This window comes from Hyaloscypha bicolor (assembly GCF_002865645.1).
Source record: "Hyaloscypha bicolor E unplaced genomic scaffold K444scaffold_15, whole genome shotgun sequence".
Taxonomy (NCBI): Eukaryota; Fungi; Ascomycota; class Leotiomycetes; order Helotiales; family Hyaloscyphaceae; genus Hyaloscypha; species Hyaloscypha bicolor.
This window is the reverse complement of record NW_020194517.1, coordinates 99,669-122,317: the sequence shown is the minus strand read 5'-3', so window position 1 is coordinate 122,317 and position 22,649 is coordinate 99,669. Positions and strand designations below refer to the sequence as shown.

The window sequence follows — 22,649 nt, the reverse complement described above, 5'->3', positions numbered from 1 at the left end:
GAGCTGGAGTCTCCCATGATTATGATCACACCATATACGTCAATCAACGAGAGTCTCCTCCACCCGAAGACATGAAGTATAGATAATACAAAGCCATTACAAGTTGTGAATATCCCATTGACCCCAAAACGCCCAAAAACAGCGGGATTGAGATGTTTCGCCGACAGATGTTGGAGTAAGTTGGCCGACAGAAAAGGGGTAAAATACACTACGCATTTGAACAGCTCTGGTTGTGACAAAGTACGTCTCTCGGAAGAAGAGAGTTCGGATGAAAATTGACAACGTCAGCGGGTTCGGGGACCTTCGAGCCTTGTGTTGCGGACCCGCACCCCGGAAAACTTTGAGACAGTCTTCTAAGCTAGGTCAACACCTCTTCACCTCTTCTCCTCTTCTTAACGCTTCAACGCTCAATCCTAACTCAAGAATGGCATTCTGTTCCCTTTGTATATATTCCCCACCGTAAGGAAATGGCACCCGGCCTGGTGCGGAAGGTCCTCGTCTTTGCAGCCATCGATGGACTCGTCTTGCAGCCGCTGGGTTCTCGAGGGCAGCGAACCATCCCCGCAGCAAAGATCGCTTACAAAGATAACACCATTGGGCCCGTTCTGGCGGATGGAGTGGAAAGTGATGAGGCTGGGAAGAGTTTTGAGGCCTTTGGAGTCGTCGGTAAGCCTGAAGCAGTCTTGTGCTGTACACTCCGCTTTGGGCAATGTGCCGGGACTGGGACATAGAGATAATTGCTGACGCCGTATCCACAGGTCTACTAAAAGTCTCGAAATTCTCTTTTCTCATATCAATAACCAGACGACAGCAGGTTGCACAGATTCAAGGGAAACCTATCTACGTTGTCACCGAAGTAACATTAACCCCCCTCGCATCTCATTCAGAAGCCGAAGCCTCGATCATAAATACCCAAGCTGCGATCCAGCGAAGGGCCGCTGGCGGGCATGGCCTAGGTGAGAGTGACACGGATGGGGACGATGAAGAGTTCTCGGCCGCCATCAGTGAAGATGTGGACGATGAAGGCGTACAGCCGCCTCCTGCAGACACTTCTTCCGCTTCCAGTGGCCACCAAAGAACAAGCAGCGTTGCTGAAGACGTCATGAAGAGAAAAGGGTCATATGGCCGATTTGCACAGAAATGGTTCTCCCGAAAAGGCTGGGCTGTTGACCAAAGGCGGAATCTTGGGATGGCCGTATCAGAGTCGGGCATTAGTACACCAGATGGGAACGAATCCGGAAAAGTTGAGACACCAGGACAGGATGTAACATTCTCGGATTCCGACAAGAATAATGATACGAGCATAAGGGACCAGCAAGTCAGTGATGTTGCTGCGAAGCTGTTGCCAAAGTTGCTTCGAACCACGCAAATCCTGTTTGGCTCGAGCCAAAGTTTCTTCTTCTCATACGACTTTGATATCACGAGAAGCTTGATGAACCGGAGGCCGACAAATGATTTACCACTCCATACACAAGTCGACCCGACGTTCTTCTGGAATCGAAATATTATAGAGCCATTTATCGATGCAGGCCAAACTTCTCTGGTCCTGCCTCTCATGCAAGGTTTTGTCGGGCAACAGTCTTTTGAAATGGATTCTGATCCTCCTAAGCCAGTCATTGGTCTAGACGGGGATGTGAAGTCTTCAATGGAACTTGTCGACATGTCCGCTGGGCGTGGTCATTTAGAGTCCATTGACGATTCAGATTCTTTTAGATCTAGTGGAGCAAGCAAGTCCATGAAATCATTCTTGTTGACCCTTATTTCTAGGCGATCTGTCCAACGTGCCGGCCTTAGATATTTGCGTCGGGGTATAGACGAAGAGGGATTTACGGCGAATACCGTCGAGACAGAACAAGTTCTATCTGATAGCTCTTGGACTCCGTCAAACAAAATCTACTCCTTTGTGCAGATTCGTGGGAGCGTGCCAATTTTTTTCTCGCAATCCCCCTATTCATTCAAGCCGGTGCCCCAACTACAGCATTCGGAGGATATGAATTATCGAGCATTTGTCAAACATTTCACGAGGCTTTCCGAGTTGTATGGAAATGTCCAGATCGCGTCATTGGTAGAGAAACATGGAAATGAAGCTATTGTTGGGGAGTCTTATGAGATGTACTTGAGCAGGTACAATGAAGCAAAGCGTAACGAAGATTCGCCTGTGGGTTTCGAGTGGTTTGACTTCCATGCGGTATGCCGAGGAATGAGATTTGAGAATGTCAGCTCTCTCTTTGAAGAAATAGGCAAGACTCTCGACGAGTTCGGCGATACAGTCCAAGTTGATGGGAAGCTCTTGAGGAAACAGACCGGTGTCCTGAGAACCAACTGCATGGACTGTCTCGACCGAACCAATGTCACCCAAAGTGCATGTGGGAGAAGGGTGTTGGAATTACAGTTGAAAAGTGAAGGCATTGACATGTCTCTTCAAGCTGATCAGACTACACGGTGGTTTAATACACTTTGGGCTGATAATGGGGACTCGATCTCAAAGCAGTACGCTTCGACTGCAGCTATGAAGGGTGACTTCACTAGGAACAGGAAGAGAGACTTTCAAGGGGCTTTGAAAGACATGGGGATATCTATCTCTAGGTTCTACAGTGGGTACGTACTTCGATGATCCAAAGATGCCACGCACATTCACCGACGTGGTAGTGCGAGAGCTTTCTAGGGACCGACATCTCAACCATGTGTCATTGCTAATAGATACATAGCATTGTCAATGATTATTTCAGTCAAGCAGCGATCGACTTCCTTTTGGGAAACGTCTCCTCCGTCGTCTTCGAAGAGTTTGAATCCAACCTTATGAGTGGCGACCCAGCAGTATCAATGCCAAAACTGCGAGAACAAGCCATCGAAATGTGTCAAAAAATTTGTGTGCCAGATGAGCACGAAGAGTTAGTCGGTGGCTGGACCCTCTTAACTCCACAGACCCCAGATACTGTCAGGTCATCGCCATTTGAGGAGTCGGTCTTGCTCCTCACAGACGTAGGACTCTATTCTTGCAGATTCGATTGGAATCTCGAGAAAGTTTCTTCTTTTGAACGAGTAGATCTTCAGCACATTTCTTCCATCAGATATGGAACATACATTACTTCAACGCTATCGGCTGCCCAGGCTGACGAGCAGCGAAATGTCGGAATTGCTGTGACCTATTCCGCTGGAGCAGACGACATCACTCGGGTTAACTCTCGATCATTGTCAAATATCCAAACAAGAAACGAGGCAGGTTTGCTTGGCGGAACGTCCCTCGTCTCCCAGCCTTCTTCTGCTCTGGAAAAATTGATAGGCAGACCAGCTGCTCCTGTGACTCGAGTTTTGGCATTGAAAGCATTATCCACGCGGTCTGCGGTGGCTGCTGGGAATGAGACACAAATGAGTGAGATCGAACAAGTCAAGGCGATCTGCTCCGAGATCGAGAGAATGATTCTCCATGGCCAAGTGGTGGAGGTTGGCACGGAAAGAAAGAGCATTGTGGAAAGCGCTGATATTATATCTCTTTCTGAAGCGAGGAAGAGCACAGGATTATTGGAGCAGTTGGGACATAGTCTGAAGAAACTCGTCTGGGCGTAACCTGATGTACATATAATGGGTTTGAGGCCTGGCGAGCAGTATCTAGAAGCGACCACACAGAACAAGTAATAGATCCAGGTTAAAGGTCGTAGCGTTTATGAAAATAAACTTCTAGGCATATTCTCCTCTTTCATTTCGGTCGAACCAAAACCAAGTCTTTGCAGTCTGAATGTCCCAATCTCGCCTTATAGGAGGAAGTCAACACTTCATGTGTTCAGGGAGAACTTGACCCAGCCGGCAAGCAGGCACCCACTCCACAGAGACTACATGGCGAATATAGCAGTATTTTCACTCCCACCTCATCATAGCTTGCTTGAGTGGCAGGGGTTAATGTCGGCTCTAGGGGAGATAGAGTGCAAGCGAAAGCACACGATTTCAACAAGGTCCCGTTCTCCTGAACAAAACCTTGCGTGATGCCACGGTTTGCAAAAATCCTATATTTGCTACCCCAGCAACTGCTGCTCCAACTGCTGCTCCAACTTTGGTACATTCATAATCCCTCCTCGCCTTTTCCAATCTAGTATTTACTCTTCAGTCTCCAATTGGTGGCCATTAGTCTTGCCCAAGTAAACGCAACCAAACCCCCGGCGTAACAGCCACCAACAAACAGAATCAATCCCCTGTAAATACCCCCATCCGCATCCAGAATCATGCCTGCAAGAGGTACCCCGGTTAGACAGCCAATAGAGACAATACTGAAGCAAGTGCTATAATATCTCCCATACTGTTCCACCGGACAGAGTTGACCGACGCATACCGGCGTGAGACTAATGCTCGAGCCACTGGAGAGCCCAAATAGCAAAGCAAAAATCACGAGACCAGGCGGGGTGTGTCCGAATGGAAGCCAAATATCAAACACGGAGAGGGCCGTGAGAATTATAGCTAAGATGGCGATATTATACCGTCCGTATCTATCAGCGAAATACCCAGGAAGACAACGTCCAAACACAGATCCAACATTCAATACCGGCAGCACCGCAGAGGAAACCGAAGATGAGAAGCCCATTGACCTGGAGTAAGAAGTTATATACGTCAGCGGTACAAATAGCGCGAATTCTACCAGAAAGACCCCTAATACTGTCAGGGAAAATGCCTGGCGACGAAGAATGAGCAGGTTTGGCCAAGCGCTCGCGGTTGGGCCTGGTGCCTGGAGTGGTTGCATAAAGACGGTCGCGAAACCGCAGAGAATAAGAGAGATCAAGGCTATCAGCTTCGTCGACCAGAGGAAGCTGGTGGAAGGCGTGACGAGTTGGATGATGAGAGGATAGAGAATGCCGCCGAATGCCCCACCGGTGGCAGCAATGCCAGTTGCGTAACCTCTGCGACGACTGAAGTAGTGCCCGATGATGGCAATGGACGGAGAGAAAAGTAGGGCAGAGCCAACTCCACCAAGCAAGGAGAAACATATCATGAATTGCCAGAATTCTAGAAGAAGTACAGGTTAGGTAGGGAGATATCGGACCACGGAAAGGGATACTGACCAATGCAGTTTCCTATCAGGTCCATGCTCAGAACGACCAGGACACTTCCAGATAGCACGAGCCATTTTGGCCCATATTTATCGAAAAGTGGACCAACGAAGAGCCCAACCCCGAAGGTAAGGAAAGCATAAAGGGAAAATATCCATCCCACCACTGCAACATCAAGATGTTTTAGTTGATGTGTCGATATATATCCTTGAAATGCCCCCATGGTGTTCATCAGTCCCAACGAGGAGAAAAGCGCACACCATGACCCAAAGACTACGAGCCACGCTCGTCGCCCTCCTTCGGGGAATACAACGCCTTCGTCAAAAGGTTTATCTATCAAATTCCGGGACTCAGTGTCAGATGTCGAGAAATAACTACCGCCATAAGGTGTACTACTCGGAAAAGCTAGCTCCCATGCATCTCTGGGGTCTTGGAGGGGAGGCAATTCGAATTGTGCCAAGGAGAACCTATTCTTCGAGCGGCTGACGGGAGGCAGCGGTGCCACGTAGGGCATGCTCGCAAGGAGAGAAAATGTGCTTATATTTTGGTGTTGAATAAGTATAGAGTCGCTGAGCGTTAACATGGACACTTCATTTTGAATGTGTGCAACGAAGGCTCGTTTCTTCTCTTGCTCAAAGCTTCCTTTGTGGCCAACTCTAATATGCCAACAATGATCACGTGCTTTCCGCTTTCATCATTACAGAAACTGAAAGCAGAACAAACCTAACTTTGAAAAATGCAACAGGAAGGATTAGATTTTCGGGATCCGAGGTGTACGCATACTTTGCTACTGCCAATATAATAATACCACTTGGGAGTTGATGCCTTTCGTTTTGAAAGGCTGGTCCCGGATGCCAATGGCAATGTTTAGGGATACTAAATCATGAGGCCGGGTTGGAATGGCTACAAAGATTAGATCATCCTCTCTCAAATCAAACTTACGCTTAGCACTTTCGGGTAAAAATTTGTACACAACTTTCCCTGCACTGACTTGGGCCATAGAGCGAGATCGGTGAAGCTGGCTAGCTGGATCATCCTGCTGCAGCTGCCCTTAGACGGTCACATGAGCAGTCCATGAATGACGAGAGCGAAAGGAGAATTTCCTTGGAGGCCTTCATTGCGGAAATCATTGTTAACTTCAAGTGACGGGAGTAGGTGCGCGGGCAAGAATATCTCCCAAACGGGGAATAGATTCCGGGGTTGCGGTCAGCAAGACAGCATTGTGTACTGGCCAAGAAAACTCGTCCCGTCTCGCGCCTGGTCCCTGTGAGTGGATGAAATGCACCGACCGTACCGTGTACCAGACCTTCTATCTCAATCTCAGGAATTGCCCTCCAAGTGCCGCGCATGCTCAGGGCCATGCCCTTCTCATTCCCGCGTGGTGACTGGCTAATAAGTATGTTCGACGTCAGTATGTCAATATGTCAATATGTCATCCGAATTCGGCAAATTCCTCCCCTCCCCGAAGGGCGAGATACCCCCGACCCCCGACCCGAGGTGGGGGCCTGGTCCTCGCAACTACCCCTCCTTCTCCTTCCACTTCGCAACCATACGTCAATAATAGCAAAAGGCTCAACCACAATCGCATCTCCTGGGCTCTTAACACCATTCTCGCCAAAAGTAGACATCAGACATCCTCCAGCTTCAACCCACTACTAAGACTTCCATAACGGTAACATCCAAATGGCTTCAACCGTCGGAAAGGTACGTCGAGCTGCTGTTGATGTGAGAAGTGCGTCATGAGCTGATTGTTTGAATCGATTTAGACCATCACCTGCAAGGTTAGTAATACTCGACATCCCTGGATCCCGAGACGGATATTGATATCGTGTAAAGGCGGCAGTTGCGTGGGAGGCAGGAAAAGATCTTACCATTGAGGATATTGAAGTTGCCCCGCCAAAGGCCCATGAAGTCCGGATCGAGATCTACTATACTGGTGTCTGTCACACTGGTACGTGTCTAAATCGGATACAAAGAGCTATCACGAGAGCTGACTGCCTCTGCAGATGCATACACTCTGTCGGGAAAGGACCCTGAGGGAGCTTTCCCAATCGTTCTCGGCCACGAGGGAGCCGGGATTGTAGAGTCTGTTGGAGAGGGCGTCACCTCTGTCAAGCCCGGAGACTACGTTGTTGCGCTTTAGTACATTTGCCCCTCGTGGTCTAGAAGCCAATCTCTGACGACCTCCGCAGTACTCCAGAATGCAGAGAATGCAAGTTCTGCAAGTCCGGCAAGACAAACCTTTGCGGCAAGATCAGAGCTACGCAAGGGAAGGGTGTTATGCCTGATGGCACATCAAGATTCAAGTGCAAGGGCAAGGATCTCCTCCACTTCATGGGCACTTCCACTTTCTCCCAATATACTGTCGTTGCGGATATTTCGGTGGTCGCTATCACGAAAGAGGCGCCGATGGACCGAACCTGTCTATTAGGATGTGGTATCACAACGGGCTATGGCGCAGCCACGGTGACTGCGAATGTTGAGGAGGGCTCCACTGTTGCCGTCTTTGGCGCAGGCTGTGTCGGTCTTTCGGTCGTCCAGGGCGCTGTGCAGAAGAAGGCTTCCAAAATCATCGTCGTGGATTTGAACCCGAATAAGAAGGAATGGTCCGAGAAGTTCGGTGCCACCGATTTCGTGAACCCAGGCGACCTGAAGAACCAGACCATCGTCGAGAAATTGATCGAGATGACCGATGGGGGATGCGACTACACTTTTGACTGCACGGGAAACGTTGGCGTGATGCGTGCGGCTTTGGAGGCGTGCCACAAAGGATGGGGTCAGAGCATCGTCATCGGTGTCGCAGCTGCGGGACAGGAGATCTCGACTCGGCGTAAGTCGGTCCATGGCTGAACTGGTCTTAACTGCTAATACTGCTGCAGCATTCCAACTCGTTACTGGCCGCGTTTGGAAGGTAGGGACTCTTTTCTTCGTTGCCGAAAAACTTTCTGACGAGGCGCTTTCTAGGGATGCGCTTTTGGCGGAATTAAGGGCCGCACCCAACTCCCAGACCTGGTTGACGATTACATGAAGGGCAAGCTCAAGGTAGATGAGTTCATCACTCACCGAAAGACGCTTCCAGAGATAAATGCGGCTTTTGAGACAATGAAGCAAGGAGATTGCATTCGCTGTGTCGTTGACATGAGAAAGTAGGAGGAGCTCGACGCCAAATATTGGTTGGGTGGCAATTTCACTAAAAACTGAGGTAAAAGCATGCATCAAGAAAGATTATTCCGGCTCGCGGTGAAGTAAGATTGCTTTGTGAATGGATTGTATTAGTCTACGCGCAGATGAACCCAGGAGCATAATGGAAGATCATCCATCTTACACCCGCTAAAATCAAAGAGGGCCTGTCGAGTGTTAAATACAAAGTGACAATGCCGGTCGATCGACCACAACGCCCCCATATCCCATATACATATCGCTGAGACACCCTCTAAATGCCCCTGATCACCTGTGTTCGTTCAGCGTTGAGCTGCGCAGCATTCCGATCATGGCTTTCCTTCTTGCACTGTTCATCAAGTAACGTGTTAGCCATGAGTACATCACTGAGGCCAATGAGCCACCATTGCGGCCCTCGTCTTGGGGAACCTAGGGGATAACTTACGTCCTCTAAGCCATCGCACTTGTGGTCCTCCAGCAAACGATGCTTGCCACAGAAATGCCCATTGCAAAACCCGCAGTCACCAATGATTCTCTGGGCTCCTTCTCTGCAGTCCTTGTACGTGCAGCGGATCTTCTTAGGTGGCATACCGCCTCGGAGTGGTACGGCGAGGTGGAGGGTTGACTCCCGGTGGATGTTGTTCTCCGCGAGGGTACTCGAGGGGGGAAGGTGCCTGCCGGCGTAGACAAGGCGGAGATCATCTTCGGGGAGCAAGGTCCGCACTGACAGTAGGGTTCGGAGGTTGCGTATAGACAGATCTTGAGGTACGATCATCGGTATTGCTGGGGGTTTCGTTAGCAGGTAGTTGCAGAGAGTGGGAGGTTGAGAGGCCGTACTCTCCCCGGCCACGTTCTTCACGAATATTTGCATGGTGTCTGCCGGCTCTGGCGACGCAGATCGAGAGACGGGAGATGACGAACGCATGGTGATGTGTATTTGACGGAGTTGAGGTCGACGGGAGTGTTTGCGAGGAGATGAGGTGGCGTGATGGGTGGGCGAGATAAGCACAGCGAGGCGCTGACGAGGCTTCAACAGAGAGTCAGAGAGGGAGGGAGAGGGTCTAAAAGATCGAGAGGCTGTTGTTGCCCTGAAGGACGACCGGCGCTGGTGTGCTGTGGGTGTGGGTGTGGGTGTGGGTGTGGGTGTGGGTTGTGGCGAGTATGTGGTGGTGATGGCGATCTGAAAGGTGTGTTGTTGGGTTGTGAGGTGGTGAGGTGGTGAGGTTGTGAGATTGCTGGGTTGCTGCGAATTACTGCATTGGCGAGGGGGCAAAGGAAGTGTAGTCATTCATTATTTATCGGCAGGGAGACAGGCAGACAGGCAGACAGGGAGACAGGGAGACAGCAGGCAGGTCGCCTTCGCCTCAAAGCCTTCCCGGCGCTCGGCTGGGTTTGGGCAGCGGCAGCGGAGCGCAGCGGCAGCTTCTATCAAATCCGAGGCTTGCCCTATTACCTATTACCTATGACCTAGCAAATGGGCCCTCTTCTTGATATTAATATTTGCACCTATTCGTTATTTTTCAGCCAGCGACTCCCTTTCCTTCTACTGAGGATCCGCCCCTCTCACTGCCACCTCACGTTCCGCTCCCCCATCCGGCGCCATGCCTGCACGCTCTCCTGGCATCTCTGAACACGATGCTGCCTCAATCCGGGAATTGGCCTTTGACACGAGAGCAGGTCTCAAGTCTTCGCTCTCGCTGGATGCGGCAAAGCGTCGCCTCCCTGGCGGCTTTAGAGTGCCAAAGAACATCAGAAGAAACTTCAAAGCCCACACCTACGGGGCATTCCTGGCTTGTGAAACGAGTCTGGAAACTTGATGTGGTACTGTATTGGATCTGGGGGCATCGCGGTCAAGGAGACGAGCACGAGCAAGTTGCTTGATCACTGACTGCACCGCGCCGCAGCTTGTGGTCTCAACAAGATCGACCTCAGACGGTCCAGGTTCACGGTCCAGCATGAGCATGCGCAGTTCTCTGTCCACGTGCCGAGCCAGCACGCCTGGACCTCATGCAGAGCAGGCGATTCTCGGACTTCGCAGCAATCCCGCGCAATCCAGACTCCTTGCAGTCAACATGCAGGGTTCGTAGCTGCAGGCCGCGCCGAACGTAGTGCAGCATACTTTGGAGCACCAGACAGGCACCGTTGGTTGGTACGGGGGCGCATTGTACATTGTACGTGCAGCAAGGCTGAACTTGCCAACCAGAATACTTTGTGGTAGCCTGGTCCGTTGGGAATATCCCGGGCACCCCCAATTGCACTCAGTTCTTGTCCATATCCGTTCGGAACCAAGCCATACAAGCATTACAGCCATTCAAACAGTTTACCGGCTGAAGCTGAGGAACGCCAATGTTTCATCTGTGTGGTACCGCAACTTCCAAGTGGACCGGCATCTACCATTGCTGCTTTGCTGCCAAGTTTGACCGGGGCTGGAGTTGTTGGAAGGCACGGGCCAGACTCGACACTGCTTATTAGACCGTCAGTATGTATCTTCCGAGTGTTCTTCCAAAATACTATTTGAGGGGAGGTTCTGTGTAGGTGCTGCGGCTTGGACGTCTCATCGAGGATTGAAGTTTTCATGACGATTCTGGTAGCATTCCTTGTCTTCGGAAGACGAGACGGCCGAGCCATGAGTAACATCACTCGCTTTTGTCAGCGGCTTATGGGCTATTAGAACTGTTAACGTGAGCTAGACGTTCATAATGCGGAGAATTGACGGCTGTCTAAACCCGTTGAGCATCCGTCTCAGACGGGTGAAGGGTGGTGAGGTATTGTGAACCTTATTATTTATGTTTATTGTTAGAACTTAGGGATAATGAATGCATCAAAATATCCTTGTAGAACTATTGGAACTGTTCTCCCTATCTGATTATTTTCAACCCAAAGCGGTTCCGTCCTCGTAGGCGTTTTTATCCCTTCTGGCTTCACATCCAATGTTGTGCTTGCTGCGCTGTCCTTCCAACCAATCTTTCCAACATCGGAGAGTGAAAGGGATTATCCAAGTACCTTCTTGCGAGTTTATGGAGGAGATGTGCTGTTGACCACTCAGTCCAAGCTTGACCGAGGGAAGATGCTAAGAGAAAACTCTTGATGGAAGTGGAGCAAGCCGCTTGTTTCTTAAAGATCCCAATCACCTCTGCCTTGCAGCTCCCCAGTGACAGGATGTGTAGTTTCAAATACCCGCGCGTACACTAGTAATTAAGCACCAGGATCTTTTCCGATGCCTGGAAAGCGCTTGCCGGAAACCCAAGAGATCTGTTAGAGGTATCAAACATATCTCGAGAGTGGGGTTGGTTGACGTTTGGAGGTCAGTGATTGAAGAATGCGACGGTGGTATGCAGATCCATCGATGGCAGGTGATACCTTGGTAAATCAACTTCGCTGGATCTTGCTTCCATGACATCTTTAGAAAGGATGCCCAGGTAGTTCTCGTGCGGGGTTGAAGTCCTCTTTTATATATCTCAAAAAAGATGCCACGAAATGTTATCTGTACCTTCTTCTGAAAGGGACAGCTTCTATTGTTCCCACGCGCACTAGAGAAAGAGAATTCTTGCTGCCCACGGTTCAAGAGATATTTGAATGAAAAGTTCTCGATGTGAGGCAAGTCACTATATTGGGAGGGAAATTCCCAGGGGAATGTTGGGAAGGAGATTACTCATATACCCAGCTAACTTGACTTGGGACCTAAGAATTGAGATCACTTTTTAGCGATTATTCAGGGGAATATCAGAAGCGAGAACACTAATGTATACCACGTGACTGGGAAGATTGAAGATTGCGTCGCTTTTCTTATCACTATGAGAGTAGTGCTTTCAATGAGTCTCCATCGTTTCAATTTGGTATCGAGTGTATGGCAAATGAACCAGGGAAAGTAGTCTATAATGAATTACCGGTATATGCATGACCGCCCGAAAACACCTCGCACCACAACTATGCTGTGAAAAAATGCTGATGATGGCTCCATTCTGATGCAACCCCCCCCCCCACCATTCGTGCGTTCAATGTCATCACGTCATCAATGCTTCTTATATTTCTGTTTTCATTAGTGTCTCTCTCTATCGACGTGAATATGGGGGTGGCTTACAGCCTCCGCTTTCTGTAGATGGACAGGATCCAATGCATTTGTTGCACCCATCAAGATCTGACCTCCTGCCTTTGCAACGCCAATGGCAGGCCGAAGGATTACGGTCGGCGCATGTTTACGCACCGCCCTCAATACCCCTGCTGCATTCCCGCTTTCCATTACTTCGCCGGGGACCGCGATGATCGCATCCCGCGCGAGCAGGAGATCTCGTTGAAGACCTGAATACCCGCCTCGAAGGCCTTGCATTACGCCGACAGGTTGGTTGGCATAAAGGCTGATCTGTTTAGTTTCCTCTTCCGAGTCGTCTTCGTCAAAGGGAGTCTTCACGGGCTGGACACCGGGACCAAGAAAGCCTTCTGCGCCTTGGAGAACTGTTTGAACACCGATCGCAACCTTTGCACCAAGCTTGACGAGCTCAGTCCCAGTAGTCTTTGCAAATGCAGCAGCACCCTTCGAAATGCCCCGTACAATTCTCCCATCTCTTTTATACTCACGGATGGGAACTAGCACAAGGTGCCTGAAACCGTCTCCGACGTTGACCAGAGATCGTACTGGTGCTAAACCTGCAAGGATACCAGGCAGCTGGTTGCGCTTGATGTCCGGCATCCAAATGTCGTTCAAGGTCTTCCCCAACTTATCGAAACCAGAGATTCCATAGATGATGGTGTGGCGAAGAACCATATCTGCTTCATCCAGGATCAAGAAGTTCATAAATTCTGTTGTGTGACCAGAGCGCAAGCCAGCGTAGTCCACTCTTTTTGGCTTGAAATCAAGCTTGACTTGAACGGAATTGACCTCCACTCTCTGAAGGAATGGAACATCGCCTGGAGATTCACGAACGGGAGCAGAATCATCCTTGAATTCAAAGAATCTTGTAATGAAATCAAGGGCATCTTGATCGACATGAAGGCGGAGTGGAAGAACCGTCGCCTTGAGAACAATCTCAGACGCGGCAAGTTCAGGGACGGGCTTGACGTTGAGTATCTCGATATGGATCATGCTGGTGCCGGTCTCTCTCTCCCCTGCGTCTTGCATGTAGGTAGCAAATTTTCTCCAGGTCGACGTCGGCACGTGGTCGAAGATCTCAAAATCATGTACACGAATATCAATAGAGCTTTGAGTCTCGCCACTATTAGGTGGAAAGACCACCAAATCGACAGACACGCCCCTCAATTCAAAGGTTATCTTATGATGCTTGCTTCGGTTCAGTCGCAGTTTCTTGCCCTTACTCTTGTGTAGGCCCCCTTGCCTACTTGGCGAGGAAGACAATGATGTAGTCGCAATAGACTCGGTCTCTGTCGCATTGTCGTTCAGCTCCTGGTTGATAGCCGCGGCAAGCTCACGAGGATCCCGGTTTGCTGGAATCCCGATGTAAATCGAGTTAAAGAGGAAATCGCCGATGACAGTTTCCTCGTCCTCAATATCTTGGTCAAACGTTGGTCGTCTCTCGTTACGTGCTCGTTTCTCGATTGCTTTAGACTCGACGTCTTGGACTGCCTTTGTAATGGCATCGCGGGTGTGTTGCCAATCATAGCCGTCGAAAAGATTCCAAATGATATGTACGTCACGAATGCAAACCTTGAGGGGACTTTTCTTAACTTTCTGCACGTTTGACCGGTCGTAAGTGTTCTTTGCCGAATTCCACCTATGGGCGGTGCCTTCCAAGATAGAGCCCGTGCCAAAATGATCGTCCTGAAATTCAAGTGCTTCGCTCGTAGGCTCCTCATGCGGATCAATAATGCTTTCTAGTAAGACGCCGTCGCGGGTATCCCGGCTCGTCAAATGTGTCGAGGCAGATGACCCAGCCTCAAACTCCAGAACAGTTTGTCTGTATTGCTCACCAGGATCTTTTTGGTAATAATGAGAGTCGAATTCAAGATCGTCGCCATCGTCACCACCGGGGTATTCAGCTCCCGACCCATCAATTGGGAAATCATCGTCAAAGTTGTAGTCTCCCTCAGCGGTACCGAAAGCGTCACCAGACAGTGACGCTAGGAGATCTTGCACAGGTATAACCTTGGTTCGATACTTGATCTCCTTGCTGGGAGGGGTGGGTGGCGTCAAACCATTCAGAATCGCAATTAATGTTTGGGTCGAGTCGGCACACGATTCGAGAACGAAAAGGTCGTCTCGGAGCTCCACATCGATGGAACGCTCCCCTTCTTCGTTTGTCATCATCAGAACGATCGCTTTAGCTGAAGACAAGGAGCCAATTTGAACATAACCCATACGGCCCAGATCCGCCACCTGAGTGCTGCCACCGTCAAACGAGTGCCGTTGGGGTCTCGAGTTTAAATCCATAGGATTTATATTTGCAACGTTGTCAATGATGAGCAATGAAGCCTTACTCAAGTCCAATGATGCGTTGGCATTCTGGTCTTTCGGAAGCGCTGCCGTTAGATGTGCTTCGGTCAATACAACAAGAAGTTTTGAAGGCTGACCAAGCGGATTCAAGCCCAGAAGACAATCACGGAGCACGACGTCAATGATGAGCGGTTTGGAATCTGCAGTGCTTGGGTTTCCAGGTCGAACTTGACCGTACATGACAGGTCGGGGTATTTTTGTCCTCGCAAAATCTGTCAAAGTAGCAACAGATGCTGTGAGACTCGCAGAAACGTCTTGTGCAGTTGCATTCTCTGCCAACCCGAGCAAAGTTATTAGAGTAGGTACTTTGTACTCGACTTTCAGGTTCCACAATTTGAGCTTCACCACCGGTTCCATCTCGTCGCCAATCATTCTTGCCATGATAGCGGGTGCCCTGGCTCCCGGTTGACGTAGCCCGGGGTCAGTGGCAGCTCCGATTAGATCTTCCGAAGAATTGCGACGAGCAGATGCGGTATTCACACTAAGCGCTATGAGTGCTGGGAGGGTAATCTGAGCAACTTCAACATCTGTCGATGAGAGCTGTATGGTTCCAAGGCTATTATTGACATCCACTTGCGCATTGAACTTGTTGACCATGATTAGGGAGAGCAGCCCTGGCCTATCGTCATCCGGGAGATACTTTGCAACAGAAGATAGCCTCGAAACCTCATCACCCAATTCTGGAAGATAGCTGAGCTCATGTAGTCGACCTATTCGAGTTTGGACATCACCAACAGAGATTCTAAGGACTGCGCCTTGTTTCCGCTGGTGTAGAAGGGTGTCAAGCAATATGTCATCGTCTTGGTCGTATTTAGCTTTCGATGGGGTGATCAGAGACAGTAGGCGATCCAAGTCTTCATCTTTTGGCGAAGGAGAGTATTCGATGCTGGTGGAGGTAATCTCAACGTTGATGGCGGGATCTTCGTTGGATCGTCGAAGATGAGGACCAGAAAGTCTAATTTTCTGCACAGAGATACCAATACCTTCACTCCGACTGACAGCCTTGACTGCTGAAGTTTCCACCCCAACACTGCATTCCGTGCCCACCAAATCAAGAATGAAACCTCCAATCCTGACATCGGCCTTGTTTTGCATGGCCATAGATTTGTCATCAGGTCTGATGGGAGTCTCGAATCGAACACCACGAGGTTTGGATTTGCCAGGACTATTGGCAGTGATAGTAGCATTCGAAGCAATAGAACTGCCTAAGTTCAAAACACTGCTAAGCCCACCAAACCAGCTAAATGTTTCGTCGAGCCTTTGTAGGTCTATTGAGACATGCATCGGAAGAGTGGTGACCTCACAACGAGTTACTTCAGAGGTATGTGTAATGCTCACAGACACATCAACGCCGGCAGAAGCTTTGAGGTCTCGAACAGAGGTCCTCATTTGTAAGGCAGGGTCAAAAGAGACAATGTTCTCCGTCGCGTATCCAAACACAAACTTCTTAAGGGTCACCAACGTCTTCGTCGTTGATTTCAAAGACTGGGATTTAATGTTTAGACCGGTGAGGGTTGCCCGGAGAAGAATCTCGGTTTCAGGTGGCGCAGCCCATCGTCCAACGTCAGGCTCGCCGGCAAGGCTCAAAATGCCTTCGAGTCTTTCCAGAAATTTGAGAGATATCTCTTCCGCACACAGAATATACGTTCTGTCAATGGGGCCTGACTCCGGCTTCAACGGCACTGTAGCTGGGGAACCTTGATTCAAGATGTCTTTCAGCTGGTGCACCAGCTTGAAAACTAGCCGTCCGACTGAGATATCAAAGTGCAAGAGAAGGTGGCCGATGAGCAACTCGATTGTACTTTTCGAATCCTCGGTGTGCGTCTTAGGTTCTACTGGTTGTGACTTCGGCGGGAACTTAGGCGGAATGGACGATCTAATCTGAGCGGGAAGATGAGTAGAGAATGCACCAGGTATGTTAATTGAGGTAGAGCTTTCAGCGTCACTTTGCCCGTCAAAGGTCGAGCTGAAAATAGAGCTGGCAGAGGAAAGGTTGGAGGGATCCGAGGCAGTGTTGGTAGCTACAGGAGGGAGATAGACGTCGATGCGATCAAGAGTGAAAACCTGCTTGTTCAGTCTGGGGTATTCGTCCGATGATGCCGTTGATCGCTCCGAGACTCCGCTTGAGCCCTGTGGCACAAATGTAGGATGTTGAATCTCTGTAAACGTATCTGAAGCGAGTGTTGATATTCTTCTCGGTGTATTCGAGGCTGACATGGAAGGAAGAAAATGTTCATCTTCTGGTGATGCTGGGACGGGCGCAGCATGGCGAGCATTTTCCAGATTGTCCAAAGGCTGTGCCTTCGCCTCCGAAGGAATTGGACTACCAGGAGCAGATCTCTCACTGCTTGACTGTCCCCACCCTCCCGGAATTCTCGACGAAGAAGAGTCATGGGATAAAGCACTCATGTACATACTCTCGGCGTCTTCATGGCTGAATAGTTGAGATTGAGCAAGGTCTTCTTCTCCCACGGGGGTGGAGCTGTTCTCTTCCTCGTCACTGTCTTGAGCAGTGTCGGTCAATGTCGAGATATCTCCCATTGGGGGGAAACCGTCCTCTGCAGATGATCTAGAAGTCCCAGAGGAAAGGGATGGCTGAGATTGCGAAACACGATCTGCTGAGAACCTGATGTGGCCTCTTGTTGGCAATATTGTTGACTGCAACATTGAAGGAGGGGGTTCATCTTCGACAGTTCGCGGGCTGAAGACTTCGGGTTCTATGTCTGAGAGGTGAACGGAAGCTCGTGGGGTAGACAGTGCCGAGGCTAAATTCTTGCTGTTTAGACCTCGAGGGGCAGAAGGTAGGACAGCAGATCCTCCGTCCTCATTCTCATTCTCCACTGAATACTGGCTTTCTCCAACCTGGTCGAAGTACGCAGAGTTCCGAAAAACGCTGTCTCCAACTTCACTGAGATGGGCACTCTCTGACATATTCGACCCATTGCCGTCCTCCGAAGCGTCATCAAAACGACCACTATCACTCGCAGCGATTGAACTACTGAGAGACTTCGTATCTATGTTTCTCCCGGGTAAAGATTTCATTGATAATTTAGACGAAACAGTAGGTGTCTGCTCAGGCGATGATCCTCGGTCAACCGTTTGCAGAAGGCTCTCTCGAGTACTCGAGTGGGATTGAGAACCCGATTTTCTGTCCTCAAATATGTCAGAATGTGCCGCCGATGGTGAGGACAATGCGGAGGATCGAGCTAAAGAGGAGAAAACAGCCGCCTCCGATATCAAAGACCCTCGAATTTTCGAAAGACAAATAAGGCGTTTGCCTTCCTTGGATCGGGGCAACCTATTGCTGGCAGTGGTCTGTGAATCCTTATTTAGACCATGGGTAACGCCCTCAACGTCGACATTCTCTATCTTCAATTGAATAGTAACAGGATCCGTTGCACTGGAAGGAGGCGATCTTGAGTTCTCATTCGGAACATCCACGTCTAGGTTGAAAGTGACACCTCGAATTCTTATTTGCACGCGGTCAACAATACCCTGCAGAAAGTTGGCCATGAAGGTTGGTAAGGACAGTGCAGTCCCTGTACCGACTGGCAGTTCGCCATCATCACTCAAAACCGAAGATGAGCCGATCTCATGGGTTTCTGACAAAATAGCAGCTTCCAATTCAGCTCTCTCCTCCTCTGTCTCAGTCTGCAGAAAGGACTGTGCTAGGTCAGCTGCCGTTGGTATTGCGGAGTCCGATCCATCCTCGAAATGAGCACCCTTCGAGCCTCTTTCGGGGATTTTATGGGGAGAGGGATCACTCGACTGAGGACCTTTTCGCTTCCGATCATGTTTCGTACGAGTAGGCTTTTCCGACTTGGACTCCACGCGTAGATGACTCTCGACGCCTTCAACCTCGACCAGTATTGGACTAATGTAAACATCGACTGGAACGGAGATACGCAGGAGGAGGACACGAGCTTTGATAAGTTCGAGCGAAGGAGGTAGCTGAAGGAACGTTTCCAGTTTCTACGAGTACATAGAGTGTTAGCAAATGGATCGAGAGCACCTCAGTTAGTGATGAACTACCTTCAGGCGCAGGCCCACATCTCGAAACTCAAGCACGGTGTTCTTGCCCAAAGCTATATCTAAATTGTCCAAATCCAAAGCGTTTGTATCGAGGATTTCAAGCCTGGAGAGTGCGTATTGAAGGAGGCGCTTCGGCATGGAGGAGGCCTGGAAATATGCTTGTAGATAGGACGCCATGGTATCGGAAGTGGTTTAAGTAAGGCTCGAGGAGGTATATCAAACGAGCCCCCTAATGGTTCCAAAGCGACGAGCGGGCCTGGTGACTCTCAAGAGGTGCGGCTCCTGATCGGAGCCGCGTGGACAGTCTGGGGCGAGACTCCAAGTCGGGCTCTCATTATCGTTTATAGCGTAAGGATGTTTGCTGTACCTTTGGTGTTGACACCACGAAAGGAATGGCCATGTGGTTGTGGCTTTCCTGGAAGCTCATGCTTGCCACATGGTGGTGTTGTCGTTCGTTCTTGCCCTATCAAACCTGGACTACCTGAAGGTTACCCGATAAGCTAGACGTCACGTGTCAATGCGTCATTGTGTTTTTCGCCGAAGTCCACTCACTGCCAGCCCTGTGAGTGCTGAACTGGTGATGTCTCCAAGAAACCTTCGAACATTTCCAAGTTTGTTTGTTTTTGTCTGTGTCTTGATGGAGACGCGTGCTTAAAGGATGCAGATTGCTGGGTAATTTTGGCCGTTTTATTGGCCTGATTATTAGGAAAACGGCCAGAGAGAAATTCTTGGTAAACTTTTTCTATGGGAATGATTTTGTCCATCCATCGAAACATCAGAGCGACGCCAGCCAAGTCCAGCTGTTTTCACAGGCCTTCGGCCCCAGTTTTCCTGTCGCCTCCGTTGAGTCTAGCCCCTTGCCAAGTTGCCATGCTTGGTTTAATAAATGAACCTGTTGATTGGTGGAGGAGCTGGACCTCGGCATCTGATCCTGGATTACTGTCACCACCCTCAGATTCGAGCTCCAGACTCATGGAGTCTCGGGCGACTTCAAACTCACGTCTTTCCTCTTTCCTCTTTCCTCTTCAATTCTGAGCCAGTAATCCAGTACCACGATCCTTCAAACTATCACCACAATGCCTCATAAGACTCTCACCCGCGAGGAGGTAGCCAAGAATAACACGGAAGACTCTCTTTAATTTATCATCGACAACAAAATTTACGATGCTACTGATTTCATCGATGCGCACCCTGGAGGCGAGGTAGCCAATCCCTTTCTTTGTTCCATATCCTGAGCTCCTTACTTCACTGATCGGGAGGATGTTTCGTGCTCCCGGCTCGCTCCCGACTCTCTCCTCCCTAAAGAAACCCGTTGCTAATTCGTTGGTAGGCTGTTCTCAAGCAGGGTAAGGCTTGCTCTTATGCTAAATTGTTGTTTTTCTCATGAGACCCCGAATGCTGTGTCGGCGGCAGGATGGAACTCCTTTGCAGCCAAGCACCGAAGCATTTTCTCGATCTTAAGTGCTAATTCGGTGCTAAGTGGCCGGAACTGACGCCACCGTGGCATTTTACAACTTACACCGGCAAGAAGTTGCTCAAAGGTACTCAAACCTCTGCATAGGTCAGATCGAGGGCGAGTAGTCGAAGGATATCGAGCAGCAGCCTGGCGATTTGAGTGTGGTTCCATATGGTGAATCAACATGGCTTACGTGGAGAGTCCATTTCTTTGTTCTATTACCCCAACTCCTGTATTCGGTGGTGGAGAGGGTGATCTACCGCGGCGCTCCCTTTTCCCCAACAATACGTTGCTAATTTTGTTTTAGTCCCCAGTTCAAAAGCCCCTATTACAAGGAAAGCCACCGTAGGTTGCAAAAGGCCATGAGAATATTTACAGACGAGGAATTATATCCAGTTGCGCAGGAGTGCGAGAAAACCGGCAAGCGCACCCCCCAAGAACTCGTTGACTCAATGTCCAAGGGAATCCTACTTATGCGCATTGGACCCGGCAAGCATCTGCATGGCGTCAACATTATGGACGGAGCTGTAAGCATAGTGGGCTAGATTTATTGTTCTATTCCTCCCAGGACAATATAGTATCAACAGGGAATGCTGACTTTCTTCTAGGTGAAAGGCGAGGACTTTGACTATTTTCATGACTTAATAATTACTCAAAAGATGGTTCAAGCAAACGCTAGGGTTTTCCAAGATGGAAACAAGGCTGGAATGACCATAAGTCTGACAGCTGTACTTCAATTTGCCAATAATGAGGCTTGGAAGAACAAGACCGCCCAGGAAGTGTTTTCGGGCAAGAAGGAGGTATATCTAGCTATTACAGAAGCGTTTGCGGGTTCAGAGTAAATGTTTTCCTCCGAGCCCGAACCTGGCATTTGATGTGTTTTGTCGGCGATTTCTTCTCTTCGAGGATTTCTTCGGAGGGATGCACTCGTCAAAAACTGTTTCAGCATTTGATCATCTGTTTGGCAATGCTAATTTTGAAGTCACCTAGTGAGTGTCGCAGGATTGAGAACCACTGCAGAAAAAACCCAAGACGGAAAACATTACATTGTAAATGGGACAAGAAAGTGGGTTACTGTTGAAAGGGCTAGCTCGTATAGCACGTGCTAACTACTTGCGAACTTCGACCAACTCTTGATACTAAAAGTGTAAAGAGAGATACAGGATACGGAGGATAGAACGCTCTCTTTATTGAGTGATGTGTAGATAAGGAGAGGAATATCCTAGGTAGTTAGATCTTCAGTGAATACAGTTTAGTACAACCAACTATTACAAATGGAGTCTTTTGCGATTACTTTGTGACTGGGGCCAAAACAGGTTGGTCAGACCCTTCGACCTGAATTTCTGGAAAAAAAGACCATTCGAGCGCCCCTTCCCGAACTCATCCAATATTCCGAAAATATTCAACGGCATTCTAACGAAATATAATAGGCAAAGGTCTTTCCGTCATTCTGATCGAGAGGGGAGAAGGTGTGGAGACGGAAGCTATCAAAACGAGCTACTCTGCAGCTGCTGGGACGACATTCATCACATTCGATTCCGTCAAGGTTCTGGTCAAAAATCTTCTTGGGGAGGAGAATAAAGGGCTTCACGTAATCCTATCCAACTTCAACCACGAGGGGTGGATGATGGCTTGCGCTGTCATTCGAGTGAGACGACTGGTAACAGAAGAATGCATAAAATGTAGCAATCAACGGTTGGTATTCGGAAAGAGGTTGATCGAGCAACCCGCCGTCCGCCAGAAGTACTAGCTGTTTCCATTTCCTTTATGCCAGCTAATATTCCCAGGCTTGCAAAGATGATAGCACACTGCGAGGCTAACCAGGCATGGCTCGAGAGCATTACCTATCAAATGACCCTGATGCCTTACAAGCAACAGTCTGCCCATTTAGCTGGGCCCATAGGTCTTCTGAAGATGTTTGCAACACGCTCGGCTCATGCGATAACAGACGACGCCGTAAAATATTTGGGGGAAGAGGGCTCACGCAGACTGGTATGGGGAAGACCATTGAAATGTTCCACCGTACTTACAAACTCGACGCGATCCTGGGCGGTGCTGAAGGTATATACTACTTTCCCCTGTGACGGAGCAAGGCTGATAATTCTGCAGAGGTTCTCGGCGATCTGGGTGTGAGGCAGGTGCTGAAGAACATGCCCCGGAGCATGCTGTAAGAGCGGGTGTTCTGCGTGAGTGTGAGGTACACGGAATAACCGGAACGTCAATTGAAGATATCTCCAGCTCCCGTGCCAGCAAATCCGTGTGTCCTGTTCAGATATTGGATCTTGGAAACCTGCATCCTCTGTAACGATGGATTCAGGGGTTGTAAACACAGACTTTGCCTCTGTGTAGAATTCCAAATGGAAGACGCGCCCGTTGAAGCGCCCCATGAGCCTTTTCCATACTTGGGCCCTCCATCAATTTAATCCCGTCGAGACATTTACTCTATGGAAATTTTTGGGCGACTTGGGGTAGATGCCTTAGGTAAGTAAATATTTAGATCACGTGATGTATGTCTCCAGCC

The 22,649-nt window shown here is 49.4% G+C and overlaps 6 protein-coding genes across 6 annotated transcripts; 3 read left to right on the top strand and 3 right to left on the bottom strand.

Annotated features, from left to right (window-relative positions):
* The first annotated feature begins 312 nt into the window (after positions 1 to 312).
* On the top strand, positions 313 to 3,692 carry K444DRAFT_580213 (uncharacterized protein). Its single transcript, XM_024877696.1, has 3 exons — positions 313 to 666; positions 759 to 2,598; positions 2,709 to 3,692. Exons 1-3 carry the CDS (start codon positions 468 to 470, stop codon positions 3,565 to 3,567), a joined length of 2,898 nt encoding a protein of 965 aa, XP_024742663.1. The 5' UTR covers positions 313 to 467; the 3' UTR covers positions 3,568 to 3,692.
* A 301-nt stretch (positions 3,693 to 3,993) lies between these two features.
* K444DRAFT_649784 (MFS monocarboxylate transporter) lies at positions 3,994 to 5,550 on the bottom strand (the record flags this gene model as incomplete). Its single annotated transcript, XM_024885604.1, has 3 exons — positions 3,994 to 4,992; positions 5,049 to 5,369; positions 5,415 to 5,550. 3 exons carry the CDS (start codon positions 5,548 to 5,550, stop codon positions 4,085 to 4,087), a joined length of 1,365 nt encoding a protein of 454 aa, XP_024742662.1. The 3' UTR covers positions 3,994 to 4,084.
* A 1,025-nt stretch (positions 5,551 to 6,575) lies between these two features.
* K444DRAFT_580205 (formaldehyde dehydrogenase, glutathione dependent) lies at positions 6,576 to 8,186 on the top strand (the record flags this gene model as incomplete). The annotated part of the gene is made up of 7 exons (XM_024877695.1): positions 6,576 to 6,740; positions 6,803 to 6,817; positions 6,873 to 6,987; positions 7,043 to 7,178; positions 7,229 to 7,866; positions 7,916 to 7,947; positions 8,001 to 8,186. The coding sequence occupies exons 1-7, from the start codon at positions 6,720 to 6,722 to the stop codon at positions 8,184 to 8,186; spliced, it is 1,143 nt and encodes a 380-aa protein (XP_024742661.1). The 5' UTR covers positions 6,576 to 6,719.
* Positions 8,187 to 8,463: 277 nt separating this feature from the next.
* On the bottom strand, positions 8,464 to 9,116 carry K444DRAFT_552021 (putative polyubiquitin). The gene is made up of 3 exons (XM_024876570.1): positions 9,033 to 9,116; positions 8,641 to 8,978; positions 8,464 to 8,544 (listed from the first exon to the last, which is right to left on the bottom strand). Exons 1-3 carry the CDS (start codon positions 9,064 to 9,066, stop codon positions 8,470 to 8,472), a joined length of 447 nt encoding a protein of 148 aa, XP_024742660.1. The 5' UTR covers positions 9,067 to 9,116; the 3' UTR covers positions 8,464 to 8,469.
* Positions 9,117 to 12,167: 3,051 nt separating this feature from the next.
* Positions 12,168 to 19,175, bottom strand: K444DRAFT_552018 (uncharacterized protein). The gene is made up of 3 exons (XM_024876569.1): positions 18,673 to 19,175; positions 12,277 to 18,612; positions 12,168 to 12,225 (listed from the first exon to the last, which is right to left on the bottom strand). Exons 1-3 carry the CDS (start codon positions 18,847 to 18,849, stop codon positions 12,208 to 12,210), a joined length of 6,531 nt encoding a protein of 2,176 aa, XP_024742659.1. The 5' UTR covers positions 18,850 to 19,175; the 3' UTR covers positions 12,168 to 12,207.
* Positions 19,176 to 19,748: 573 nt separating this feature from the next.
* On the top strand, positions 19,749 to 22,535 carry K444DRAFT_649780 (acyl-CoA dehydrogenase-like protein; the record flags this gene model as incomplete). Its single annotated transcript, XM_024885603.1, has 11 exons — positions 19,749 to 19,778; positions 20,003 to 20,018; positions 20,153 to 20,249; positions 20,436 to 20,655; positions 20,737 to 20,966; positions 21,123 to 21,194; positions 21,380 to 21,444; positions 21,559 to 21,871; positions 21,916 to 22,084; positions 22,132 to 22,189; positions 22,238 to 22,535. 11 exons carry the CDS (start codon positions 19,749 to 19,751, stop codon positions 22,297 to 22,299), a joined length of 1,332 nt encoding a protein of 443 aa, XP_024742658.1. The 3' UTR covers positions 22,300 to 22,535.
* Positions 22,536 to 22,649: the final 114 nt, after the last annotated feature.

Bases quoted from the DNA above. Each gene is read 5' to 3' on its own strand.
- K444DRAFT_580213 (XM_024877696.1), top strand. From the start codon at position 468: ATGGCACCCGGCCTGGTGCGGAAGGTCCTCGTCTTTGCAGCCATCGAT. The intron at 667-758 runs GTAAGCCTGAAG...CCGTATCCACAG, and splicing joins TGAGGCCTTTGGAGTCGTCG to GTCTACTAAAAGTCTCGAAA. The intron at 2,599-2,708 runs GTACGTACTTCG...ATAGATACATAG, and splicing joins ATCTCTAGGTTCTACAGTGG to CATTGTCAATGATTATTTCA.
- K444DRAFT_552021 (XM_024876570.1), bottom strand. From the start codon at position 9,066: ATGCAAATATTCGTGAAGAACGTGGCCGGGGAGA. The intron at 8,979-9,032 runs GTACGGCCTCTC...CGAAACCCCCAG, and splicing joins GAAGAACGTGGCCGGGGAGA to CAATACCGATGATCGTACCT. The intron at 8,545-8,640 runs GTAAGTTATCCC...CTTGATGAACAG, and splicing joins AGTGCGATGGCTTAGAGGAC to TGCAAGAAGGAAAGCCATGA.
- K444DRAFT_552018 (XM_024876569.1), bottom strand. From the start codon at position 18,849: ATGGCGTCCTATCTACAAGCATATTTCCAGGCCTCCTCCATGCCGAAG. The intron at 18,613-18,672 runs GTAGTTCATCAC...ATGTACTCGTAG, and splicing joins ATGTGGGCCTGCGCCTGAAG to AAACTGGAAACGTTCCTTCA.